Below are 25,270 nucleotides of genomic sequence, written 5' to 3'. Positions count from 1 at the left end.
AACTGCGTCGCTATTTCCTACCACGACGTTGTTATTGCGATCAAATTTCGACCGAGCGAGCGATAAGCGTCCCAGCCGTTTCATTCACTCATCTCAAGTGTATTTCGTACCATGACATGCCACTTGAGCCTAAACTGAATCGCAGGAATGTCAAATTTAGCGATTCATAAAAAGTTACTCACTTACCGCATTATTCTGAATCGCTTTGTTGTAACACTAGCGATACTAAATAGTTTTGTGTTTTTTATAAGGAGTAGGAGATGGAAAATATAACTAAAGCTAGTTTCATCACCTGATTAATTTATTATTTTGGTTTTTCGATCCTTACCGATTCGATAATAAAATATAAAGTTTTATGATTTTGTTTAGTAATATTTACGGACCACCTATTCCAACTAACTACACGTTTTTACATTTTTAGAGTGCCCTATGATCTCGCAACTTTCGCAAAAACGCAAATCAAAAAGAGCGAGAAAAAGTCTGATCCTTTTTTAGTCGATGTGCAAGGAGTCATGTTAACACTTGCGACAAACTATGCCTAGGATGGCTAAGGAATCAACTAGGTCTAGCATAACTTAGCGATATACATTAAATTTAGACACGAGTGAGCTACCTACAAATACTAATGACTTACGTATTTGTTAAAATATCATCCAAACACTACGAGTTCTATAGCCGAGCACAGCACTTCAAATACATAAATAAAAACTTTATTATTAATTACCTACTAGTCAAGGGCGTGATGTTCTAAACATAAGCTTTAACGAACTGTCATTATATATATATTTATCATTTATTTATAGTTTTGTTCAAAAAGACACGATATTTTACACAAAATCATTGTAATTATTGTGAATTTTACATTTAAATATTTTAAATGTTTCTTTTTCCAGTTTTAAGAATAAAATAAAATTAAAAATTAGTAATCGTTCCTGGTTTTCGAACGATCAAACGTCACAAGGGGAAAACGAGATAGATTTATACGATTCCTATAGCGTCATCCTTTTCTTGTCAAAACGATTCAGTTGCGGACCAGAGACAATATCGGTCTTTCATTCACTTGTACGCGGTTCAGTTTCGACTCTGAACATTGGAGGTCATGGTAGCAAATTGAGACGCTCAGTTTAGGCACCTAAACTGAACTGCTCTGCGTTTGAATCGTTTTTAAAAAGATCGTGGTAAGGCTGCTGGCCTTTTTGCAATATTTCCCCGTATTGGTATTCGTTTTTATTAAAAACAAAAGCAAATTAGGGCTTGAGCAATGAAAAGACACAAATGTTGAAAAATGTTTATTAGGTTCACATTACACTTATAGCTAATGAAACATAACAGAAACCGCAATTCATTAATATCAAGGAGAATTTCGTCATTGATAGATACCAAAATGTGACAAGAAAACTTAAAAAAAATGGTTTTTAGAAAAAAAAAAAAAGAAACTCATTTTAATTGTCAACTTTATGAATAAAATTGACTTTTTCTGTCGGTAGTGACCCTGCCTGCTACGCCGCAGTCCCGGGTTCGAATCCCGGTAAGGGCATTTATTTATGTGATGAGCACAGATATTTGTTCCTGAGTCATGGATGTTTTCTATGTATATAAGTATTTATATATTATATATATCGTTGTCTGAGTACCCACAACACAAGCCTTCTTGAGCTTACCGTGGGCCTCAGCCAATCTGTGTAAGAATGTCCTATAATATTTATTTATTTATTCTGTGAAAAACCACACATTTTCAAATTCATATTACATTTTTTCTTTCTGTTGGCCTCAGAAACGCGTGGTTAAAGTTATGCGGGCACGCGATTTGTATATTTGTGTAGCGTCGGTACCTAACGTTCGCGTGTGTTGGTGTGAGGCGGTCAGTTGTCGCGCAGCAGGCGCACGGTGCGGCGCAGCAGCACGGGGCGCGGCGCGGCGGGCCGCGCGGCGCCGCGCCGCTTCGCCACGATCACGCGCGTGTAGTTCAGTGCGCGCCCGCCCTAATCACACACATTATAATCAGCATTTTTATTACAGATACCTACTTTTTGGGCGGATCGTTATTTTTTTTATCGATTACATTTTGTTTTTAATTTGATTTGAAAATATGAAAATTTAAAGAACAGAAGGATATAAAATGTGATCCATTTAAACGTTTAATGCTAAAATTTGAGAGTCTTTATTACGGTAGACACCATGTCCGTATTTTGTTGTATAAAACAAATCTGCCGATTTGTCTTAGGCGTCGTAAAAAGTCATGTCGTATAAATTTTATTCCATACAATATCCATACTAATATAATAAATGAGAAAGTGTGTGTGTCTGTTTGTTTGTCCGTCTTTCACGGCAAAACGGAGCGACGAATTGGCGTGACTTATTAAGTGGAGATAGTTGAAGGGATGGAGAGTGACATAGGCTACTTTTTGTCTCTTTCTAACGCGAGCGAAGCCGCGGGCAAAGACTCGTATATTTTTTGAAACAGAAGTACATACCCATACGGATATTTAAATTAGCTCACTATGCGGATCCACATTCGACTGTGAAATGTGATTCTAGTCTGAATGCTCAAAAGTGTGTTGAATATAGTCAACAAATAAGATGGACTCACCCTCGGATGTCCGCTTGTGACGGTGACACTGGGACCGCCTGCCGCCGGTTTCGGCACCGCTATTGGAAAATTAAACTAGTTTTTGGTATTTTGTTCAGGCTTTTAATAAAGCGAATTTCGTAAATTCGCTAATGGCATTGGGGAGAATCTTAAGTGGTCTTAGGCTGGTTTTAGTGTCACGCGGATCGACCGCGCGGAGCAATGGACCGACCCACGCGGGATCAATTTACATGAAATTGATGTTACTGTTCGCGCGGACCCGTCCGCGCCACTCTAAAGTGGGCGATACACGTGCGAGCAAGTACGCGTACTTAAAGATTTCAAACCGGTTGGGTCGTCGATGACTATGTGCGGTGGTTTTAAAGTACGCGTACTTACGGTGACACACAATCGAAAAAGGTCGTCACGCCATAAGTACGCGTACTTGCTCATACGTCTATCACCCGCTTAAAACGCTCCCTGAACAATACAATGTCCGGTGGGAGCGCTCCGCGCGACACTAAATGTATTTTCTCCACACCAACTGGTAAAGGCTTACTTTTCTATTGGAACGATTCGTAATTAGAACTTGATGTCTTAAGCTAGCCGGTAGAAATTATCTACAAATGATGATTTTGAATCATAATTCATAAATATTGAATAGATTGATGGATTTGATTTAGTTTGATGTTTTAAAGTATTTTCTTCGTGTTGGTGTAGTGAAAATTTTTGTGTTTCACTCGGCGGCAAAGTTTGTTTAACCTTCGTGCCTTGACACCCTCGCAACGCTCAAGCTTCAATATTGGCACATGCGGTTAAACAACAACTTTTCCCCCTTGTAAAACAAATAACTATTAATTTATTTAGAAACAAACAGTCTCTTATACTATACATTAGCACTGACTGCGGATGAATGAATAATTACATTAAAGGCTTACAGTTTCCTCAATTAGAATATAAAACCAACAAATTTTAACAAAATACAAAAGTAGGAACTTTCTAAGCTGTCTTACAACAACAAATAAGTACCTAGTCTTAGGCCGATGGTCCACTATCATATGTTCAGCATAGAAATATGATCATAGGCAACATGCCGTCCTTTTTCTTCACGTTGGAGAAAAAGGGAGGCATACAAACCTAAGACACAGAATATATAATAGTACAAGTACAGAAGGCCCACTGCTTTGTTGTTCACGAAATGCCGCTTTTTTTAATGCCTACAAAATTCTAACAAAGAAACGAGCCGCACGTGCGCAGCGTCGGACGATAGGGTTGCCTATAGATTAAAACGAATTAATATGTGCAAAAAATGTTATACTATTATATTCATGTACTTTCTAGGTATATATACAGTATTTATATATTTTTGTTTGTCCCAACACTCCCAACATCACAAGCCTTATTGAACTTTTCCGTGGGACTCAATCAATAGTAGATCTATGTAAAATTGTGCTATTTTATTCATGATGTCTATTTAACTAAGCTTTATTAGTCATTCCACACGCGGACACCGCATATGAAACTTAAAAAAACTCGCGACGTAAAGTAACAATTAGAATGTGCGAACGTGCGTTCCATGAGAATGCGCGCCACCCCTGAGTAGGCCGCGAACTCGCGGCCGCCGGCATGTACTTGTAGCGCGGCAATAGGATCGCGGAGTGAGCCGCCCCTGCCTAAGATCATATTTCTATGATAAACGTATGATAGTGGCCTATTGGCCTTAAATCAAGAGAAAAAAACCGGCCAAGAGCGTGTCGGGACTGTCGGGCCACGATCAGTGTAGGGTTCCGTAGTTTTCCGTATTTTTTTAAAAACTGTTCAACCTATCAAGTTCAAAATAATTTTCCTAGAAATTCTTTATAAAGTTCTACCTTTGTGATTTTTTTCATATTTTTTAAAGTACATAATGGTTCAAAAGTTAGAGGGGAGGGGGCAATTTTTTTAACTTTTGGAGCGATTATTTCCGAAAATATGAACAATATCAAAAAATGATTTCAGTAAACCCCTTTTCATTTTTTAATACCTATCCAACGATATTTCACACGTCAGGGTTAAAATGAAAAAAAAAAAAAACCCCACTTTACGTGTAGGGGTACCCCCCCCCCCCTACAATTTTTTTTTCTTTTTTTATTCATGCACTTTGTCGGCGTGATTGATATACATATTGGTACCAAATTTCAGCTTTCTAGTGTTAACGGTCACTGAGATTATCCGCGGACGGACGGACGGACAGACAGACATGGCGAAACTATAAGGCTTCCTAGTTGACTACGGAACCCTAAAAAGGAGTCTTATAATTCCCTCACCGTGTCGCTGTGGGGGCGGCGGCGGCGGCGGCGGCGGCGGCGGCGCGGCGGGCGCGGGCTCGTCGTCGGCGAACACGATGGGCAGCTGCATGATGTCCAGCTCGGCCACCGCGGCCGCGCTCGCCACCGCCACCGGCACCGGCACCGGCGGCACCGGCACGGCGGCCAGCGAGCGCCGAGGCCCGCGCGGTACGGCTCGCGCGCTCTCTGCCGCGACTAACAATTATTGCTTAGTATACTACTATAAGGCCCACTTGCACCAACCACTTAACTCAGGGTTAGTGGGCTGTCATCTGTCAAATTCCATATAAAATTGTGGGTTAACCTTCGGGTTAACCCACAATTTTCGTTAGTGCAAGTGGCCCTAAATGTAAGTGGACGCTCGGTGTTAAGGACGTAAATTAAACACCAAGTTCGAGCTCAGACTGACTGAAGGTTTATTCGCTTACCCACATGCATAATACACAAATCTCATATCTACCCACAACCTCCTTTTTAATACAATTTAATTATATACTACACATCCTCTTATAAACATTTTTTTAGGCCGAATTGATGGTACATTGAATAAAATCATGAAAGTAGTTACAAGACTACACGTTAGGTACTTATGCAAAACAAGGACTCCTATAAGTTAAAGAATTATTTCAACATCTATTCTTTAGTAACAATAAAGAAAGATATGATAATAAACCTTAAAATGTATACATTTTAAATCATACCTACGTAGTACGTAGGTATGCAATCAAATAACCTAGGATTCATTAAATTATTACACACATTAAACTAATTATTATTCTACATTAGTTGTGTTTTAAACAATAGGTAGGTACATTATTTCAAATAAAATACAATATAAATCAGGTGATAAAGATTGATCCCTTTTGTAATTACATAATTTCTATACTTACATATAATTACCTACTTGAATAGTACTTTCACTTTATCTGAAAGTTGAAAAGAAAAAAAAAGAAAAAAAAAGAAAGTAAGTAAGTAATACAGACCGTAAAAATACTTTTTTTTTTTAATTTTATTTGACACATTTTAAATTTCATAGATGTATATAATATTTTATTTTATTTTTTTATATTTGCTTTTATACCTACAATATAGGTATTATTTACAAAAATAAACATGCATTACAGACATATAATATCAAATACAACTAATAAAAAAAAGGCATTCAGAGCAATGGGCATTTCAATAATATTGCATGCGAATGACATTTTATTATAATAATTGATTACATTGTTTTTATTTTATAAGGTAAATAAGTCTCGTATAAAGACTATTAATACAAGCCATTGCACTGAACTGAACTGAGAATCACCTACGTAAGGAAACCTAAATTTATATATAACTAGGTATACATGTAATTACATTTTAATATTTTCTTTTATTTCCAATAGTTGACGAGTCGTCACTCTGCATGTTTAGCTAGTAGCCCCATCGATCAGGTGGTATGACCGTCCTGCCAGAACGAGTAATATAATGATTATTTTGTGCATTATTACAATTATTATCATTGGACACTGGGACCGGCCGCTGCGCAAGTGATGCACTCGCGGATGACGTCATCGAGGCGTTATCAGTTGGAATGTCTAAGTCGTCATAAGGCAGGAGGCACACAGGGCTTTCCGGTTCTGAATCAGGACGATTATCTGAATCGCATATCAGATGCCGTCGGTTTCTGATTAGAATGCCTCCACCTATTATTTGTATTGCATACGACCGTATTCCACGAATCGATTGCACTATACCGTTGACCCACTTTTTATTTATCCTAACTTTTACCTTCTGACCTGGTACAAGAGGAGTTAAGTCGCGAGCACCCCTATCATAATAGTCCTTTTGTTTATTTTGTCGTAATTGAAGCTGAGATGTGACATTCTTCGGAACTTTTGGTTTAAGAAGCTTCGTATGCATGGCACTATACTTCTCAACTTGCGGCTATTAAGTAATTCAGAAGGAGATGCGAGAGTACTGCTTATTGGGGTATTCAAATATTCCAATAAGGCTAATCTAAAGTCTGCGCCTTCGACTTGCGTTTTATTTAAAATCTTTTTAATTGTCTGTATCGTTCGCTCCACTTGCCCGTTCGACTGGGAATAGTGGGGCGAAGAAGTAACATGCTGAAATTTCCACAACTGTGCAAATAACCTAAAGCTGTGGGAACTGAATTCAGGGCCATTATCAGACATAACAATATCTGGAATGCCTTGACGGCTAAAAATTATCTTCATTTGTTGAATCACACTATCAGATGTTAATGAATATAGTTCTACAACTTCTACATATTTGCTGTAATAGTCTACCACTATTAAATACTTTTTATTCTTCCAGTGAAAAATATCGGCACCAATTTTTGACCACGCCCTGCCAGGAACGTCGTGCGATATAAGTGTTTCCTTTCTATTCTCATTTCTAAATAACAAACAAGGTTGGCAATTGTTAATTAGGTCTTCTAACTGTGAATTTATATTCGGCCAAAACATTATTTCGCGAATTCTTAGTTTACATTTTTCAAGACCAAGGTGACCAATGTGCACCCGCCTTAACATCTCACTACGGATGTCGGAAGGAATAATTATCCTATCACCCTTCCAAAGCATACCGTAAGCCATAGTTAATTCATCCCGGTATCCCCAGTAGGCCCTAACCTCATCACACACTTCTTGTTTGTTTTGCGGCCATCCATACTTTATGTACTCTGCTAATAATTTTAGTTCCTTATCCTCTTGTGTCAGCTTTTGAATTTGTAAGAAATGTGTGTCTACAAGCGGGTTACTAACTGCCACGGCGCACACCTGCGCCAGTGCATCTAGGTGATCACGCGGTTCTGTTATCGGCGCACTGACCGGTTCTACAGCGCGCGACAACGTATCGGCTATAAACAAATACTTGCCGGGCTTGTAAATCAATTTAAAGTTATAAGGCTGTAGCCGCAATAACATTCTCTGCAAACGTGCCGGAGCTGATGCTATTGGCTTGCTAATGATACTCACAAGTGGCTTATGGTCAGTTTCTATAGTGATGTCACTACGGCCATAAATATACGTATAAAACTTTTCGCACGCGTACACGCAAGCTAAAAGCTCCTTTTCAATTTGAGCATATGACTGCTCAGCTTTAGTCATAGAACGTGACGCGTAGCAAACAGGCAAATTATTTTGCATAAGGCAACATCCAAGTCCGTTTTTACAAGCATCTACTGAAATTACTACAGGAATATCCAAACTGTAATATTGCAAGATTGGAGCACTCAACAAGCATTCTTTAAGTCTAACGAAAGAGTTTTCATGTTCTTCTGTCCAGTGCCATTCGACTTCTTTCTTAAGAAGTTGTCTCAAAGCATGATTTCTATCTGACAAATTGGGTATAAAACTACCAACATAATTAATCATGCCCAGAAAACGCTCTAAGTCCTTCACGTTTAATGGGCGGGGCATGTTTCTTATCGCGGACGTATGCGCATCGTCAGGGTAAATGCCGCGAGGAGTGATCTTGTGACCTAAATATTTAATCTCCGATAATCCAATCTTACATTTATTTAAATTTAACTTCAAATTTATTTCCCTGCATCTATCTAGTACCATTTTCAATCTACGATCATGCTCCTCTTTAGTGCTAGCGTAAATAAGTAAGTCGTCAACAAATAAGCACACCCCTGGAATGTCGTCAAAATGTTCATACATTTTTTTGTGAAAAACTTCCGATGCAGATGAAATTCCAAATGGAAGACGCAAGAATTTATATCTACCGAAACTGGTATTAAATGTACAAAGGTCTGTACTGTCAGCATGCAATTTAAGCTGCCAGAAACCCTGTTTCGCATCTAAAGTACTGAAATATTTGGATCCACCTAGGTTTGCTGTAATTTCGTCCAAAGTAGGCAGTTTAAAATGTTCACGCTTGATTGCTAAATTTAAATCACGTGGATCCAAACAAATCCTAATGTCCCCGTTAGCTTTTCTAGCAACCGTCATGCTGTTGACCCAGTCCGTTGGGCCCTCAACCTTCGCAATAATTCCATCTTTAACCATTTCCTCTAATTTACACTTTACTGACTCCTTTAAAGCAACCGGGAGCTTCCTAGGTGCATGTACCACCGCCCTGACATTCTCGTTAAGCTCGATTTTATAATGACCTGGCATGCAACCTACCCCCTCAAAAACGTCACTGTAGTCTGTAAAAATACTATGCTTCGAATTACATTCCGTATCACCTTTCACCTCCAGTACCAACTTTACTAAATTTAACTCACAACATGCGTCGCGACCTAAAACTGGTGATGAATTTACATCTGCAATAATAAAATCCACAATATAACTACGATTTTTGTGCTCCACCTTTAAATTACACTGCCCTACAACTTTTATACCGGTACCACCGTAGGCAATTAATCGGACTGAAGACATTCCTAACTCTCGCTCGGATAAGCCTAACTCTCGCAAGCAAGTGAGTGGTATAATGTTCACGTCAGCCCCAGTGTCCAATTTAAACTTTAATGTACCATTATTAATCGCTAAATCAACAGACCAACTATTTTGAGAATCAGAGAGATAATATATTACTCGTACCTGATCATTTGACTCGTCCGCACAAATCTCGTAAACTGTACACATTCGGGAAAAGTGGTCAAGCCGGTTACAGTTCAAACACCTCTTTCCTGCAGCAGGGCATCTTGAGCTCCCATGTTCATAACCACACATTGAACACCACACACTATTCTCACTAGCACCACCACGACCGTGTTTGTGCGTCAGCTGATTTCGTTGCACCGATGGCTGCCATCGCTGCCCTGGCGCGGACACAAGTGGAGGACGAGCAGACGGCGCGCGAGCCCGCGACAGCTGGCTACGACCGCGGGGCCACCCGCGCGCTGTTCCTCGATGCGCAGACGCTCCTCGCCGAGCTACCCACATCACCCGATTCACATCACTCGTATCGATACCACCCTCACTAGGGGTTCCTTGCACTTCGTGGTTCCAAGAATAATTACGTTGTATGGCATAGGCATGATGCTCCACAGATTCTTTTTTTATAGCTCCGGCTTGCACCTTCGAAATTTGCGCCACATTACAAATATCTAATGATTTCTTCAATGTTAAATCCGGTTCCCGTAACAGTCTTTCCCGAATAGCGTGATCCTTTATTCCACAAATAAGTCTGTCCCGAATTAAAGTTTCCATTAAGTCTTGAAACTCACAAGAACTTGCCAACTTTTTTAATTCGAACGAATATTGTTCGATAGACTCGCCTTCCTTTTGATCGCGCGTAAAAAATCTGTGCCGCTCGATTGTGAGATTTTTTGAGGTAGGAAAAATGCATCAAACTTATCCAGTAATTGCGATGATGTCGTAATAGATGACTTGTCAAACTGCTCGTACACTTCTCGACACTGCTCGCCGATGATATGTAAAAGGATGCTTACTTGTACTTTCTTATCTTTTTTAGATAGTTCACACGCTTCATAGTAAATGAGAAATGAATTCTTCCACTTTTCCCACTCTTTTGATAAATTTCCCGTAGTTACATTTTCTAAACTATTAACGAACACAAATGGCGGCGGCGGTGGTAAAATCGACTCCATGATTAACGCCCGTGTAATTGTTTCCACAAAACGTCTAAAGATTGTGTTTTCTACAGCACGTACACAACAGGTTAACTACGTAAACCGTAAAACACACTCCGAACAGTGATAATAGAAGTAGATTCTTTTATTTCGGCTGCGCCATGTTAAGGACGTAAATTAAACACCAAGTTCGAGCTCAGACTGACTGAAGGTTTATTCGCTTACCCACATGCATAATACACAAATCTCATATCTACCCACACTCGGCGCGACTCATTCGGCGGGGCGGGCGAGCGTGCATACAATATAGGCAGTGTCGACTCAGGATACCCGCACATCTCGGACACTGGCAATCAAATATATGAAAGAGGCGCGTTCCTTTCCTAGCACACAGTCTAAGCGCGTGTAGGTGAACGCGTACTATGCTTGTATGAGTGAAATATGACAGGTCGACTGCTCGCGATTTTGACAGACGGTAACTGTGCGGTAACCGAGAGGGCACAGGTGGACGGCACTTTCAGTGGGGAGCGGAAGTGGCCATACTGTACGATAGTTTATTATACTGTGACACTCGTATGAGCTTCAACTGTTTGAAATGCACGCCGCGCCCCGCTGGACGCTTATACTTAGGATAACTGGCTGCCGTCCTATAACAAGCCACCATATACTAAAAATGAATTATTTATACCTATAATTTTTAAACTTACATGAACAAAATAATATTTCATATGTTTATCTTTATTCATTGATTTTAGTTAAAAAAACTCGTTTAATTAATTTAATGTCTGATGATGTGATTTTGATGACGTCACGGTAAACGTAAATAAACAATTCGCTGTCAAACTGTAAGTTCAATAGGCTACTAGACTCATATCTAATTTGGCACAATAAATGATAGTCTTCTGTAATATTTGACATAAGAAACCAATATTTAATGATTTTGGGTATTAAATGTGTACGATGACTACGTATTTTTAATTCAAAAATGTGAGTTTTTTTTTTTAATTTCGGCCACCGAAAACGCTCTCGGCCGTGTAGTGACGTCATAGAATTCATGTCAAATCAATCACTGTCGTAATGACCTTTATGCCTCATACTTAAAGTGTCAGAAAGTGTTGTTTTCGCACTGAATGACTTCATTCACAGAAAATCTATAGATGACATGGCTGATGTTGTTTTCGTCTGATTACGTAAAAGTATTCTTTAATAATATTTTTTGCGGTTTGTAAGTCATAATAAAATATAGTGATATTATTTTTCGGTTAATTGGACAGTAAGTAATAATATAAGACAAACTTTAAAAAAAGGTCAAGTAGCCTATTGCCCCTGTATCTGCTACGATCTAAGTATACTTACTTACTTAATAGACGAAATTCAAAATGAGTGGCGACATATTAAAATACATTCGAAATCAAACCATAGGATTTTTTGAAATAAAATTGCTTACCAGGTGCAGGCTCGATCTCGCGAATCAAACCGCGAGCACTGTAACAATATTTCCATTATAACTTATTTATAACATACTGTATTAACTAAGTGGTGGATCTGTGAGCTGTAGACCTTCGCGATACGCTTAAGAAAAACAGTTCTTTTAGTCAGTATCATAGTAAAGTCACACTGGTCTAAAACGCCATACCCGCTAATGGTTCTTAAATATTTTGTGGCAATTTCCGGATTAAAAAAAAAACAATTGTAGGATCAGGTCACACACTTCCAAGGAATGTATTGCGAATTGCGACCGGTATAGCAGGACACCTGGACATATAAAAAGCAAAATAGAGTTGAGACATAGACCTGCTCCGGTCAATGAACCATTAATACAGTAGCTGGGAACATCCGGTTTCTGATAATTTTTGCATTTTTGTACGGTATGTGTAAGCAAGCACTACACCTAAGCTGGGTAATTCCATGATAACTTGCGTTACATTTAGAAGGCAAAGTTGTCAAACAAAGGTTATTTGTGGCTTGATTCATACTTAAATATCTTTTTTTGCTGGTGCACCATTTAATACAGTTAAATCTCATTAAACTAAAGTGGAAATTATTTGAAACATAACCATTTTCTGGCCTCAGTACACTAAAATGAGGTGGTAACTTTCGTTACAGAAATTGGACATGGGTTTTTAAAGCATAATTTAAATACGATTTTTTTATTTCCATATTGGTTTACGAATTTTCTTGTAACTTAAATCGTGTCAGTCAAGAGTACAGGTATGTTTATGTAGCAAAAAGGAATCTTAATATTTTTCAATTATGAAAATAACCATGCAAAACATTGGTAACTTGCGTTTCAAGAAATCAGTAACTTTTGTTACGTCCGAATGAAACGTATTTTTTTATAGTTAGTGATCGAAATATGAAGTAAAAGTTACAGAAGTAAAAAAATACAGGATTCCTTGAATTTTAGGGATATGAGGGAAGGTTATATTATTTCCCCCAAAAAAGATATTCAGTTTTTAATTATTTTTTGGATTTTTTGAATATTATGTTATTTTAGTATTTTTCTATAAATGTCAGCTATTTTTAACCGACTTCAAAAAAGGAGGAGGTTCTCAATTCGACTGAATTTTTTTTTTTTTTTTTTTTTTGTATGTATGTTACTCGATATCTCCGAGAATCGTGGACCGATTTTCAAAATTTTTTTTTGATCGAACGGGTATAACCCCGAGATGGTCCCATTGGCACCAAGTCGGGGTCTGATGATGGGATCTTGGAGAAATCGAGGGAACTCTTCAAATGTTATAGGCACATGTAATGTTTTTAGTGTATTTTTCAAAGGTACACCATTATTTACGCCTGATGGTAATAATTTTATGTGGCTGAGCTGATGATGGAAGGTCAACTCCTCAATGGTTAGGAGTTAAAGGATAATTCTTTCACTACTGTACATATATTCGGACTGATACATATAATATCACTAGGAACCACTAAAAATCAACAAATAAATTAACTTTTTAACAAAAAATAAAACCGCCTTTAAAAAAAGCCTGTTACAAAACACGGAGAAACTAAAAAGCCAAAAATAATAAACCTTCGAATTCAGATTTCTTATCGGATTGCAATAATCTAAACATCCAAATTATAAACAAATCAATTATTTTTGGAGTCGGGGCCAGCCTGCGTATGGTTGGGTGGGGCAAACAGGAAATAGCAAGGCGACGAACAGGTCTGGTACCGACTACAAAAATAATTGATTTGTTTATAATTTGGATGTTTAGATTATTGCAATCCGATAAGAAATCTGAATTCGAAGGTTTATTATTTTTGGCTTTTTAGTTTCTCCGTGTTTTGTAACAGGCTTTTTTTGAAGGCGGTTTTATTTTTTGTTAAAAAGTTAATTTATTTATAATTAGAATAATCCCTTGAATATAATGTGAGTCTTAATTAGTTCAGTTTACGCACGTATCTTAAAAAGCACGCATTTTAAACTTTTAAAAAATTGGCATACTTAGTTAAACTCAGTTTATTAAAAAAAAATCGGTTCAAGTAAGGTCTAGAGCCAAAGAACATTGCCCCATAACCAGATTTTAAAAATTCTGACCTCAAAAAATTGATTTTTTTCGCTCTCTGCCATGGAATTACCCAGCTGTACTCACTTTTGCATAGTCGTATGTCTGTCCTCAACCACTTCAGCTGCACCTGCACCTGTGAAGTTTATGCATGATAAAAAAATATACCTTAATATAAGTATGTACAATTGCATTTATCTGACTTATACTGACCGCTATATAGACCATGAATACCTTTTTGGTTTTTGAACTCCTGGTGGCGTAGCCGAATGGCATTTCTGGGGCGCAACGAAACGGCGCGAAAGGTAGTCTGGCTCTGTCGCGCCAATACGCAAGAGCGAAAGAGATAGATATTTACGAGCGTTTCGTTTCGTGAGCGTTTCTGCCATTCGGCTACGTACCCTGATATTTCAACGCAGTTACATGCATCATGATCACGGGTAACTCTCCCGAATTTCGGGTATAAGTTTAATTAAACTAACCATGCATCATTCAAAACTTATTGAATTTATCTGGTAACTTTTAAGTTTAACCGCAATTTATTTATTTATTTGTTCGCTTAACGTCCCTTACATGGCGACCACGCCAACATCACTTCTGTCAATCACTTTCAATGAGTTTATGGAAAAAGTCGTCGTCGTTTTAAACCCTGGCACAAAGAGAGGGGGTGTTAAGTTTGACGTGTCTGTCTGTCTGTGGCATCGTAGCTCCTGAACTGATGAATCGATTTAGTTTTAGTTTTTTTTTAAGCTGAATTAGTCGGGAGTGTTCTTAGCCACGTTTGATGGAAATCGGACGGTTTTATCAAAATTTAAATTTTGTGGTTAGGTAGTTCGTCACTTCTATGATCTTGATAGATGTTTTGATATGTTTGGATTGGTTTAGGTAGCTGTAATGTAAGAAAGGCACTCACTCTTCCTGGCCGGCCGGCGCAGCGCGTCGCCCTCTGCGGCCGCCAGCGCCCAGCGAGCCACCTCCTCCTGCATATCACACGAACATGACTATTATGAACCCGGAAATACCAGTAAAATAAAAGGTAAATATAAATAGTTTGATGCGTGACATGTTCGTTCATTCGCAATACATCGTGTCGCAGTTAGAAATTGCAATCCGGCCGGACGAGGAGCACTTTTAAGGAGCTACTGTGACTATATACTCGTACATACATATATTAAGATTGCCAATTTTGTTTTTAAAGTCAGATTTAAATTTTAAATAAAAAAATCCATCGTCTATTTATATTTGATATCTCAACAAATCCCGGATCCGGTTCGGCTGGATCCAGTTTTGGGGACATTGTATTTACATTTAAGTTTCTATGTAAGATGTTTTTATTAAATAAATAAATAAATAATAAAGCCGGGTTACAGTCAAATCTGTCCGGATCCGGATTCCCTAGTCGCTCCGTCGCAATCCGTCAACGGCGCCGCGCACGCGAGCACAGTGTGTACTCACCGCCACGGCGGCGTCGAGCGCGTGCTGCGGCACGAGCCGGCGCCGCAGCCGCGCGGGCAGGCGCAGCGCGTCGTCGGCGCCGCGCACGCGAGCACCGTGTGTACTCACCGCCACGGCGGCGTCGAGCGCGTGCTGCGGCACGAGCCGGCGCCGCAGCCGCGCGGGCAGGCGCAGCGCGTCGTCGGCGCCGCGCACGCGAGCACCGTGTGTACTCACCGCCACGGCGGCGTCGAGCGCGTGCTGCGGCACGAGCCGGCGCCGCAGCCGCGCGGGCAGGCGCAGCGCGTCGTCGGCGCCGCGCACGCGAGCACCGTGTGTACTCACCGCCACGGCGGCGTCGAGCGCGTGCTGCGGCACGAGCCGGCGCCGCAGCCGCGCGGGCAGGCGCAGCGCGTCGTCGGCGCCGCGCACGCGAGCACCGTGTGTACTCACCCCCACGGCGGCGTCGAGCGCGTGCTGCGGCACGAGCCGGCGCCGCAGCCGCGCGGGCAGGCGCAGCGCGTCGTCGGCGCCGCGCACGCGAGCACCGTGTGTACTCACCGCCACGGCGGCGTCGAGCGCGTGCTGCGGCACGAGCCGGCGCCGCAGCCGCGCGGGCAGGCGCAGCGCGTCGTCGGCGCCGCGCACGCGAGCACCGTGTGTACTCACCGCCACGGCGGCGTCGAGCGCGTGCTGCGGCACGAGCCGGCGCCGCAGCCGCGCGGGCAGGCGCAGCGCGTCGTCGGCGCCGCGCACCACCAGCACGCGCCGCGCCGCGCCGCCGCCGCCCGCCAGCTCGCAGGCCAGGCTGCGCGGACACGTCGCGCCGGCGCTCCCGGCCACCACTAGCAACGGGAGTTCCATCTGCAACATATTCACAAACGTAAGCCTAGTTTGGCCAAGCGGGCGAGCACAGACGCGCGATATAGCCTATCACGTCGGCGCGTCGCTATTTGCACATTCCGATGTGCGCTAAGGACGCACCGACGTGATAGGCTATATGATACGTCTGCCAGGGTATATACTAGCGTACCAGGTCCGCAGGACCCGTCTCGATGTCAAACATGTTACGTCCTCATCTCGGTAGGGTCGCCATGTACGAACGGCGTTAATGAAACTAGATGAAGATTATGATTCATTGAGTACAGCTCGGGCAGCGGAAAGATATCCGCTTATACAATGCGAGGCACTCGCGCGGCCGGGTGGGGCCTGTGATACTAGTGTAGGTACCTCGGTCCGGTTGAGATGGGTGGCCTCGCCCTCGGCGGTGAGCAGCGGCGGCGCCAGCAGCGCCAGCGCGCGCACGTTGGCCAGCGCGCCGTCGGCCGCCGCGCCCGCGCCCGCCAGCAGCGCGCCGCACAGCGCCGCGCCCGCGCCCGCGCCGCCCACCACCACCGGGTGCGACCTGCCACAACAGACCATTACTTGCACGACATGTACCTGCGCTGTCACGGCCCGCTGTCGGCACATACCGTTCGCGAGTGGCTCATTCAAAAAAACTCTCTTGACTGAGCTCGCTCACTTTTCAACTCAGTACAGATTCAACTCCCTCAGTAACACACCTATTTATCTCAAAATTACTTGAGCGCTCTTTCCTACTCACGATTCGAATGATCGTGCCGAGCCGAAAGAGCTAAACGATGCAAATGTTCGGAGTGACAGCTTCGGGGCGATTCGGATGGATTCGGTTTGGCTATATGGCGGTATCGTGTCGCATTATTCGCCATCTTGCTCAAAATTACTAATTAATTTAAAAAAAATTGTCTGACAGATTCAGTGAGCGAAATGAGTGATATATTATATGTAAGTGTCTTAAGTAAAACGTCCCACTTTGTCGGTTATTAACATTAACGCGAGATTTACTTGTACCTTTATAAGAATAAATTGACAATGCGGTTTTATAGCAATCGACAAAGTGGGATGTGTTCCCGTGCACATATATCACCGCGAGCGAAAGACATGAATGGACTCTTTTCGCCTCAGTGAAGAGTTTTGCGTATCTGTACACACATGTAATAGTTGTTTGTATAGATCGTACCCCGCCTCGGCCAGTACGTCGAGCAGCGCGGCCCGCACGGCGCCCACGAGCGCGGAGCAGCTCGCCTCGGGGCCCGCGCCCGCTCCCGCGCCCGCGCCCGCTCCCGCGCCCGCGCCCGCTCCCGCGCACACCACGCGCACGTGCAGCAGCGCGCGCAGCCGCCGCGCCCAGCGGTCCGCGCCTAGCGCGCACACCCACGCTAACCAAGGACCTGCCCAACGCAATCTCGCATGATTAACTCGTTTTATACAAGACAATAACATTATTAGGACGATATTAGACTATCGTAGACAACATGCCGTCCTTTTTCTTCACGTTAAAGAAAAAGGGAGGCATACATGGTTAAACTAAAGTTCAGACTCAGTTCTTCGTTAAGACTTTAAGAACTTGTACTCTCATGTTTTCAATCGAAGCTCATTACGATACAAAATTCAAATCAAAAACCGCTAAAGTTCACGGTTTCTCGATGGTAATTTAAAGGTCCGAACGAGGACGGTTTTAAATATATATAAATATACTTAGGGTAAACTCGCCTCATTCGGTGACACGCCTAATTCGGTGATACAAGCTGAAGCACTATTCCGAAAGACGATTTTTGGTTGTTTCACCGAATTAGGCGTGTCACCGAATGAGGCGAGTTTACCCTATGTATCATAAAAAAATCGGCTAACAGTATGTCGGAAACATCACCGGTCTCTTCTAGACTCGTATGTGTTCCTTCCTGCTACTAGGTGAAGTGGTCTATACCTGGTGTGTCCGGCTCCACCGGAGGGCCCACGCGCGCCAGCGGGTCGCGGACAGGGGCAGCGGGCAGCGGCATCAACCGCGCCGCTAGACGCGGAATGGATCGCCGCCACTCGCCGGTCAACTCGCGCCACAGAGCTGCCGCTGAATGGCTCCCGTGGGCCAAGATGGCGCCGTGGAGCCATGGCGCGACGCCGCTGCCACCTGGGGAAATTACTGAACGTTTATAACGTTAATCTGCTAACTTAAAGCTCGGCGCACAGCTCTTGAACCTGTCCCGCGCCTGGTATCTCTTTAGACTCGCATCGACGTAGCCATCTGACGCAAATCGAGCGAGTCGAAAGCTCGGAACGCTTCTATAGCACAGCTATAGTAGGTCCATAAGTTACCATTAGGGGCAGCCCATAGTGGTGCCAACGCTCGGCGCACAGCTCTCGACGCTGTCCGCGCCTGGTCTCTCTTTATACTCGCGTCGGCGTGGCCGTCTGACGCCAGCCGAGCGAGTCGGAAGGCTCGGAGCGCTTCGAAGGCGGCGCGCGCGGCTCGCGCGTGCATCGCGCTCGGGGCTAGTGCCAGAACACGCGCCTCCCACTCTGGGTCCGCGTCTTCGGGATCTACAAGCAAGAAGAAATTATGTAAGATACAAAAAAATATACTGCATATTATACTTTCCTGTACTGTATAGTTTTTCATCAGGTACGACTGGACTCTATTGCCGATCAGTTTTTTTTTAAAAAAGGACATGGGTCAATTAAGCTATTGTGCTAACAAGGTGCAATATTTTTATCTGACTCGTAGAAATTGTACTACGTGTATATACTGTTTTTTCTACTCCCGTGTTGTTATTCGTCATTTACGACCTGGTCTGGCGCAGTCGGTAGTGACCCTGCCTGCTACGCCGCGGTCCCGGGTTCGAATCCCGGTAAGGGCATTTATTTGTGTGATGAGCACAGATATTTGTTCCTGAGTCATGGATGTTTTCTATGTATATAAGTATTTATATATTATATATATATCGTTGTCTGAGTACCCACAACACAAGCCTTCTTGAGCTTACCGTGGGCCTCAGTCAATCTGTGTAAGAATGTCCTATAATATTTATTTATTTATTATTTATTTACAGTGTCGTGCATAAATCGTTAAAACCCTACATAAAAGATGCCCGCCCCCGCCGGGCGCCCCGCGCACTCACGCATACGATATAGCTCTTAAATTATTGTTAGGTAGCCTTTAAGGGATATAGCGGGCCGCGGGGCGCCGGGGGCTGGCGACGGCGGCGGCGCGGGGGAGTGCGAGCGACAGGGTGAGTGCAGGAACAGAGGGGAGACCGACGCGTCAAAATACAGGAAATAGTGCGAATTTCACGAAAATTATTCTAGAAAACTATTAAAAAGTAAGTGCATGGTCGTAGAAAAAGTATTGTATGCAACGGTGTTTAACTGAGTCAAAAAATACTCGTGGCATCTTAATAACAATTTTCGGCTTCGCCTCAAATTGTTACCCACGCCACTCGTCTTTTTTGACCTCCTTTAAACGCCTGTTGCATAAAATACTATTTTCTAACACAACTCTAACTCGATAACGTGACGACACTTTAGTGAAGACCTTGTCCTAACTAAGATGCCGCTCGAAATAATACTCGCGGGACGGTGGCACCGCTCATTTATCGTACTACTGCAGTGACTCACCCTGTGTGTCACTGCGCGCCGGGTCGCAGTGCTCGGGCCCGCCGACGTCGAGCGGCTGGTCGGTGGGCGGGGGTCGCACTAATAACTCGCGGACGGCGGCACCGCTCATTTATCGTACTACTGCAGTGACTCACCCTGTGTGTCACTGCGCGCCGGGTCGCAGTGCTCGAGCCCGCCGACGTCGAGCGGCTGGTCGGTGGGCGGGGGTCGCACTAATAACTCGCGGACGGCGGCACCGCTCATTTATCGTACTACTGCAGTGACTCACCCTGTGTGTCACTGCGCGCCGGGTCGCAGTGCTCGGGCCCGCCGACGTCGAGCGGCTGGTCGGTGGGCGGGGGTCGCACTAATAACTCGCGGACGGCGGCACCGCTCTTGGCGCGCGCGTATGAGTGCTCCATCCATACCCCTATGCGCCCCTCCTGTACATTTCAAGTTAATGCTACGTTCTTATATCCATCTTGGCCCATAGAGCCAACTAAGTTAGTACAACGGTCACCGTCAAAAACATCGCACAAAAAGAAAGCTGCACAAATATCTGACAAATTAGCTCTGTAATATGATTGTGTCAGATCTTTTTGGGGCCATCTTTTTGTGCGATATTATTGTCGGTGACTGTATGTCTAATATGTACTTATGAACAAGTGAGTTTAACTCTACATACCCTACATACATATATACAAGACTAATAGGCTAGTTCAACTAGTTAACTTATCTAAATAGCTTCACATTCCTTACTTAATTCCCGGACCAAAAAGTCAAACTTAATAGTGGTAAATGTTGCAACAATTGGGGACAACTGACATATTTTTGGAAAATGACTGAATTATCTTTACAGATGTTCATATGATAACAGGAAGATAAATGTGCAGAAGTACATGCTGCTTTTTTTAAAAATTTCCGTTCCATGATGTTAATGTAAAATAAAGTCAAGCAATTTCTGACACTAGACAAAAGCAGCAAATTAAACAATTGTGAGTGTGTTTAGTAAAACATCCCACTTTGTTGATTACCATTAAGGCGAAATTTACTTGTATCTTTATATGAATAAACTGACAAAGCAGCTTTATAGCAATCGACAAAGTGGGACGTTTTCCCGTGCACACTCACAATTGTAGGCGCAAATGTTTATATTCTATAGAACATTTTTATTTCCACCTTATTTAGTGTCAAACTTGTTTGATCAGCTTTAAAATTAAATTTGATCCCTAATTGTGTATGAAGCACATTGTATATACTGGTACACACCGGCTCGCCGCCGGCAGCACGCACAAGGGCCACCAAGCGAGCATGTAGCGCTGCGCTACCCTCCTCTCCTTCCCCTGAAGCCATGCTGTCTTCCTCCATCTACAAATAGAAACATTCTTTGTACTCCAATTTAGTAACAGAACTCTGATCTGGTGGTCTAGTGGTAATGACATTAATCTTGTAAGCTCAAGCAGCCCGCCTTAGATTCTTCAGCCACTGGTGGTAGATATGATATCTAATTCAGTTTATAATTGATAGTCCTGGCAGGCAATTATGCTCGCGCGATAAATGATAAAACATCAGGCCGTCCCTATCGCACTATGTGCAAGTGTGATAGGGACGGCCCAATGTTTTATCATTTATCGCAGGACCATGATTGCCCTGCTGATCTTAATAATTAACACTATTATTTAATTAAGTGTCTAAGGCAGGTCTATAGACAATTAACAATTTTATTTATGGCCAATACAACATGCAAAACTGAATCAAGACTATCTGATGAAATATTAACTGATCAGCTGATGACACATGTGAGATAATATTTTCTCTATTTGCTCATCAATATCTACTAGGTGGACCAAAGTACTCCTTTATTAGCCAAGTATAGACTTAGTTTCAGCCTTAGAGCTAGAACTAGAAGGAGTTTAAACGTAGTTTATCTTAAAGCTGAATTGGGACGCGTCCGATATCTTTTATATTGTTATAGTTGCAAAATTTTAATTTTAGTAAGCGAAATGATAGTCCGACATTACAAGGTGCATGTTTAAATCATAAGTCTATGGTTTATATATGCAATACAAATGCAGTTAAATACGAAATTGTGCAACTCACCGGCAGCATCAGTTTGGCGGCTTGACTCAACGGTTTGCCAACACTTTTCGAGCGCTCGTTTCGTAAACACAACACAATTAATTGTATCAACGACGCTTATACATAATACTATGACAATAACAAGCAAATCAAATCAACACAATGAAGTATGAACAAGTTAGGTTAGTTTTCGATTTTGACATTGACATAAATGAAATGACAGCTTCGTACGATGCGTTTAGTTTCTGAAATGTTACAATTTCTTTTTCACCACACCTAACGATTTTGAATCATAAATCCATACTAATATTATAAATGGAAAAGTGTGTCTGTTTGTTTGTCCGTCTTTCACGGCAAAACACTAAAACTGAGCGATGAATTGACCTGATCTTTTAAGTGGAGTGGAGTTGAAGGGGTGGAGAGTGACGTAAGCTACTTTTTGTCTTTTTCTAACGCGAGAGGAGCCGCGGGCAAAAGCTAGTATTGAATAAATTGATGGATTTGATTCATGTGCGGATCCAGGGAGGAAAGTGGGGGGGGGGGGGGGGGGGGGTCATGGCTGTCAGGACCCCCCTTGGAGTCTAGGTTGGCCATACAAATAGACCACGTGACCTCCCCCCCCCCAAACCTGGGGCCTGGCCATTGACCACGTGACCCCCTCCTGGGCACGAAGCTGGATCCGCCCTTGATTTATTATTATTATTATTATTTAATAAGCAGGCAGGCAGTTAAAGAACTGATATAGCCTGTATCCAGTGATCATTGTGACAGTAATCATAGCCGAGTTGTAGATGTGATGTGCTTGTCTAGTCTATTGATTTGAATAATTATTTGTTATACAATAGTTATTTGTTATACAAGGGGGCAAAGTTGTATTTTAACGCCGAGTGTGGAATTGAAAAACGAGCAAGTTAAAGGATTTTATAGTTGAACCACGAGCGAAGCGAGTGGTTCGAGAATAGAATCCTGAACTTGCGAGTTTTTGAACACACGAGAAGTAAAATACATTTGCACCCGAGTGTAACACAAAACTTTTCCCCTCACTATAGCGAGGAAACTACAACTCAAAAAATGCGTTTATCACTGCTTCCAGTAGTTCCACAGGTGGTAAATCATCTTTATTACTAGATTCACCTACTTTTATCAATTTTAAAGCAGTTAGTTTGACTTTATTCAAGGTCAAATTACTTTACCCACTAGTGGATAAAATGCGTTTTTACCCGCTGGTATTAAAGGACAAAACACGTGTTTCCGAGCTAGTGAGGGGAAAATGTATTTTACTTCTCGTGTGTAAAAAAACTCGCAAGTTCAGGATTCTATTTTCGAACCACTCGCTTCGCTCGTGGTTCAACTATAGAATCCTTTCACTTGCTCGTTTTTCAATTCTACACTCGGCGTTAAAATACAACTTTGCCCCCTTGTATAACAAATAACTATTGTTTGTGTTGGTGTGGTGAAAAATGTCGTGTTTCACTCGGTGGCAAAGTTTGTTTAACCTTCGAGCCTTGAAACCCTCACAACGCTCAAGATTCCACTTCTCGAAACACTCGTTACGCTCGCGGTTCAATATTGGAATCTTTCGCTTACTCTCGTTTGCAATATTCAACTTCCGTCCCATGTTGCACCGTGCAACATCTATAGTAATAAGCTAATAACACCTATGCACTATGATAAGTATTTCTAAGTAGGGCCAATGCTACATGTTTATTTATATTCTGTGACATCCGGTGTGAGTGTAACTCTAGATACCTACTTATGTAGAACACTTTAAACAGAGATGGTATTGTTTTGAAGAATGAAGAGTGATAAAGTGTGCTAAAGCTTCCGAGAAATCATCAGCTAAAGTTTGTAATACACAGATAAATATAAAGTTTGGAGCATAACAGACATAATTAATTGAATACTGACTTGCCTTAATACAGGCTGTATCAAGGTAAGGTAGGTGTATGCATAGCTGGGCATTAACTCGTTAATCCGTTAATCGTTAATTAACGAAGTTAACATTTCGATTAACGGATTAACTTTTAAGTTAACTTTAAAAGTTGTTAACGGATTCGTTAACTTCCGTTAAATTTATCCTAGTCTGTTAATCGTTAATCTAGCATGGCAGGCGCCAGCGGTGCAGCGAAAAACACGTTGTGAACGCTACTGAAAAAACCCGATGTCGATCGTTAAAAATACGAAGTTATATATAAGCCAGTATTGTTATCTTTGCTTCGCTTTTTACTAACGATGACTCAGTGAATCCTAGGTTTTTACCATGGCGATTGTGTCAGGGCCGCTAATTGTAACGATAATTTGTGAGTGTACACTGGAAAATGTCCCACTTTGTCGAATGCTATAAAGCCACTTAGTCAGTATATTCATATAAATATACAAGTAAATCTCACCTTAATGGTAACCAACAAAGTGGGTCGTTTTAATAAACACACACATTTGTTGACATTTCGGGTTTTGACCTATTGACATCAGGGATGTTTTGAGAGGCGTTGCTGTACTGAACAGTATAACATAATACAATAGGGTAAGATGGTTGACAGTGGATCACTCAATTTTTCGGAGGCCATATCTCAGGAAAGGTTTGACATATTTACATTTTGTTTGGACTCTTATATACATCATTTATTTAAGATTTATTGTGTTGTGGTTTAAAAGCTATATTATGAGACATGTATGGTCACTAACGCTTTTAAAAAAAAATGGAATTTGATCCACTGTGCAACAGGGGGTGTGAACAATGGATATACCAGTGGTCCACAGTGGACCAAAGAGAATCATATCAGAAAGATAAGGGGAAAAAGAATGAAACAGAACATGTATTCATTTTTATTAAAATATTCAATACTAAATATCAAAACCTAGTAACATAGGTGTACTGATCATCTAACTAAAAGATCCAATTTGTAAGAATTTCCACTTTCGGCTATACAAGCTTAGTAAACAGCCATACAATAAAACAAAAATAAATATTTCTTGTTATCTAACTTAAACTTTATAATGTAAGAAAATTAGAACAATAATTATTATGCGTATAATAAATAATTAACTACTCAAAATGCTTTTATGGGATCAATATTTCTGAAATGAACATTTCTGACCATACAACATAAGTAAGAGCCACATAAAAATAGTCTTCCAAGATTTTTTTATGGCAGCCTATGCTTTTTCCACTCGTTCGTTTGGTATTCCTCCTTCATTTCTACAGGTGTGACCCTTTTTCGAGGCAGTCTGTAACATAGGAATGTGTACTAAATCTGACCCACTGTGTACTTGACCCATATGACCCAATGTCAACCTACACGCCAAAAAAATTAAATAATTAAAAACAAATACAAAAAAAATATTTATA

General features: G+C 41.8%; 1 protein-coding gene and 1 long non-coding RNA gene across 5 annotated transcripts; one reads left to right on the top strand and one right to left on the bottom strand.

Moving 5' to 3' along the window:
• Positions 1 to 1,593: 1,593 nt before the first annotated feature.
• Positions 1,594 to 22,129, bottom strand: LOC125235341 (formin-like protein 1). 4 transcript variants are annotated; one of them, XM_048141881.1, is made up of 14 exons: positions 21,943 to 22,128; positions 21,112 to 21,210; positions 20,132 to 20,285; positions 18,565 to 18,789; positions 18,179 to 18,379; positions 17,432 to 17,642; positions 16,624 to 16,798; positions 16,063 to 16,257; positions 14,873 to 14,939; positions 14,047 to 14,095; positions 11,898 to 11,935; positions 4,876 to 5,082; positions 2,591 to 2,649; positions 1,594 to 1,982 (listed from the first exon to the last, which is right to left on the bottom strand). In XM_048141881.1, exons 1-14 carry the CDS (start codon positions 21,949 to 21,951, stop codon positions 1,863 to 1,865), a joined length of 1,809 nt encoding a protein of 602 aa, XP_047997838.1. In that variant the 5' UTR covers positions 21,952 to 22,128; the 3' UTR covers positions 1,594 to 1,862. The 4 variants fall into 4 exon arrangements, with proteins under 4 accessions (XP_047997838.1, XP_047997837.1, XP_047997839.1 ...); XM_048141880.1 differs by having other exon boundaries at positions 4,876 to 5,091; positions 21,943 to 22,126; XM_048141882.1 differs by lacking the exon at positions 4,876 to 5,082 and having other exon boundaries at positions 21,943 to 22,129.
• Positions 12,085 to 24,736, top strand: LOC125235343. The gene is made up of 3 exons (XR_007178071.1): positions 12,085 to 12,095; positions 15,319 to 15,322; positions 24,445 to 24,736. It is a non-coding gene; the product is annotated as an uncharacterized LOC125235343 (long non-coding RNA).
• The last annotated feature ends 534 nt before the right edge of the window (positions 24,737 to 25,270 follow it).

This window comes from Leguminivora glycinivorella, chromosome 17, assembly GCF_023078275.1.
Source record: "Leguminivora glycinivorella isolate SPB_JAAS2020 chromosome 17, LegGlyc_1.1, whole genome shotgun sequence".
Lineage (NCBI taxonomy): Eukaryota > Metazoa > Arthropoda > Insecta > Lepidoptera > Tortricidae > Leguminivora > Leguminivora glycinivorella.
This window is presented reverse-complemented; position numbering and strand designations above follow the sequence as displayed.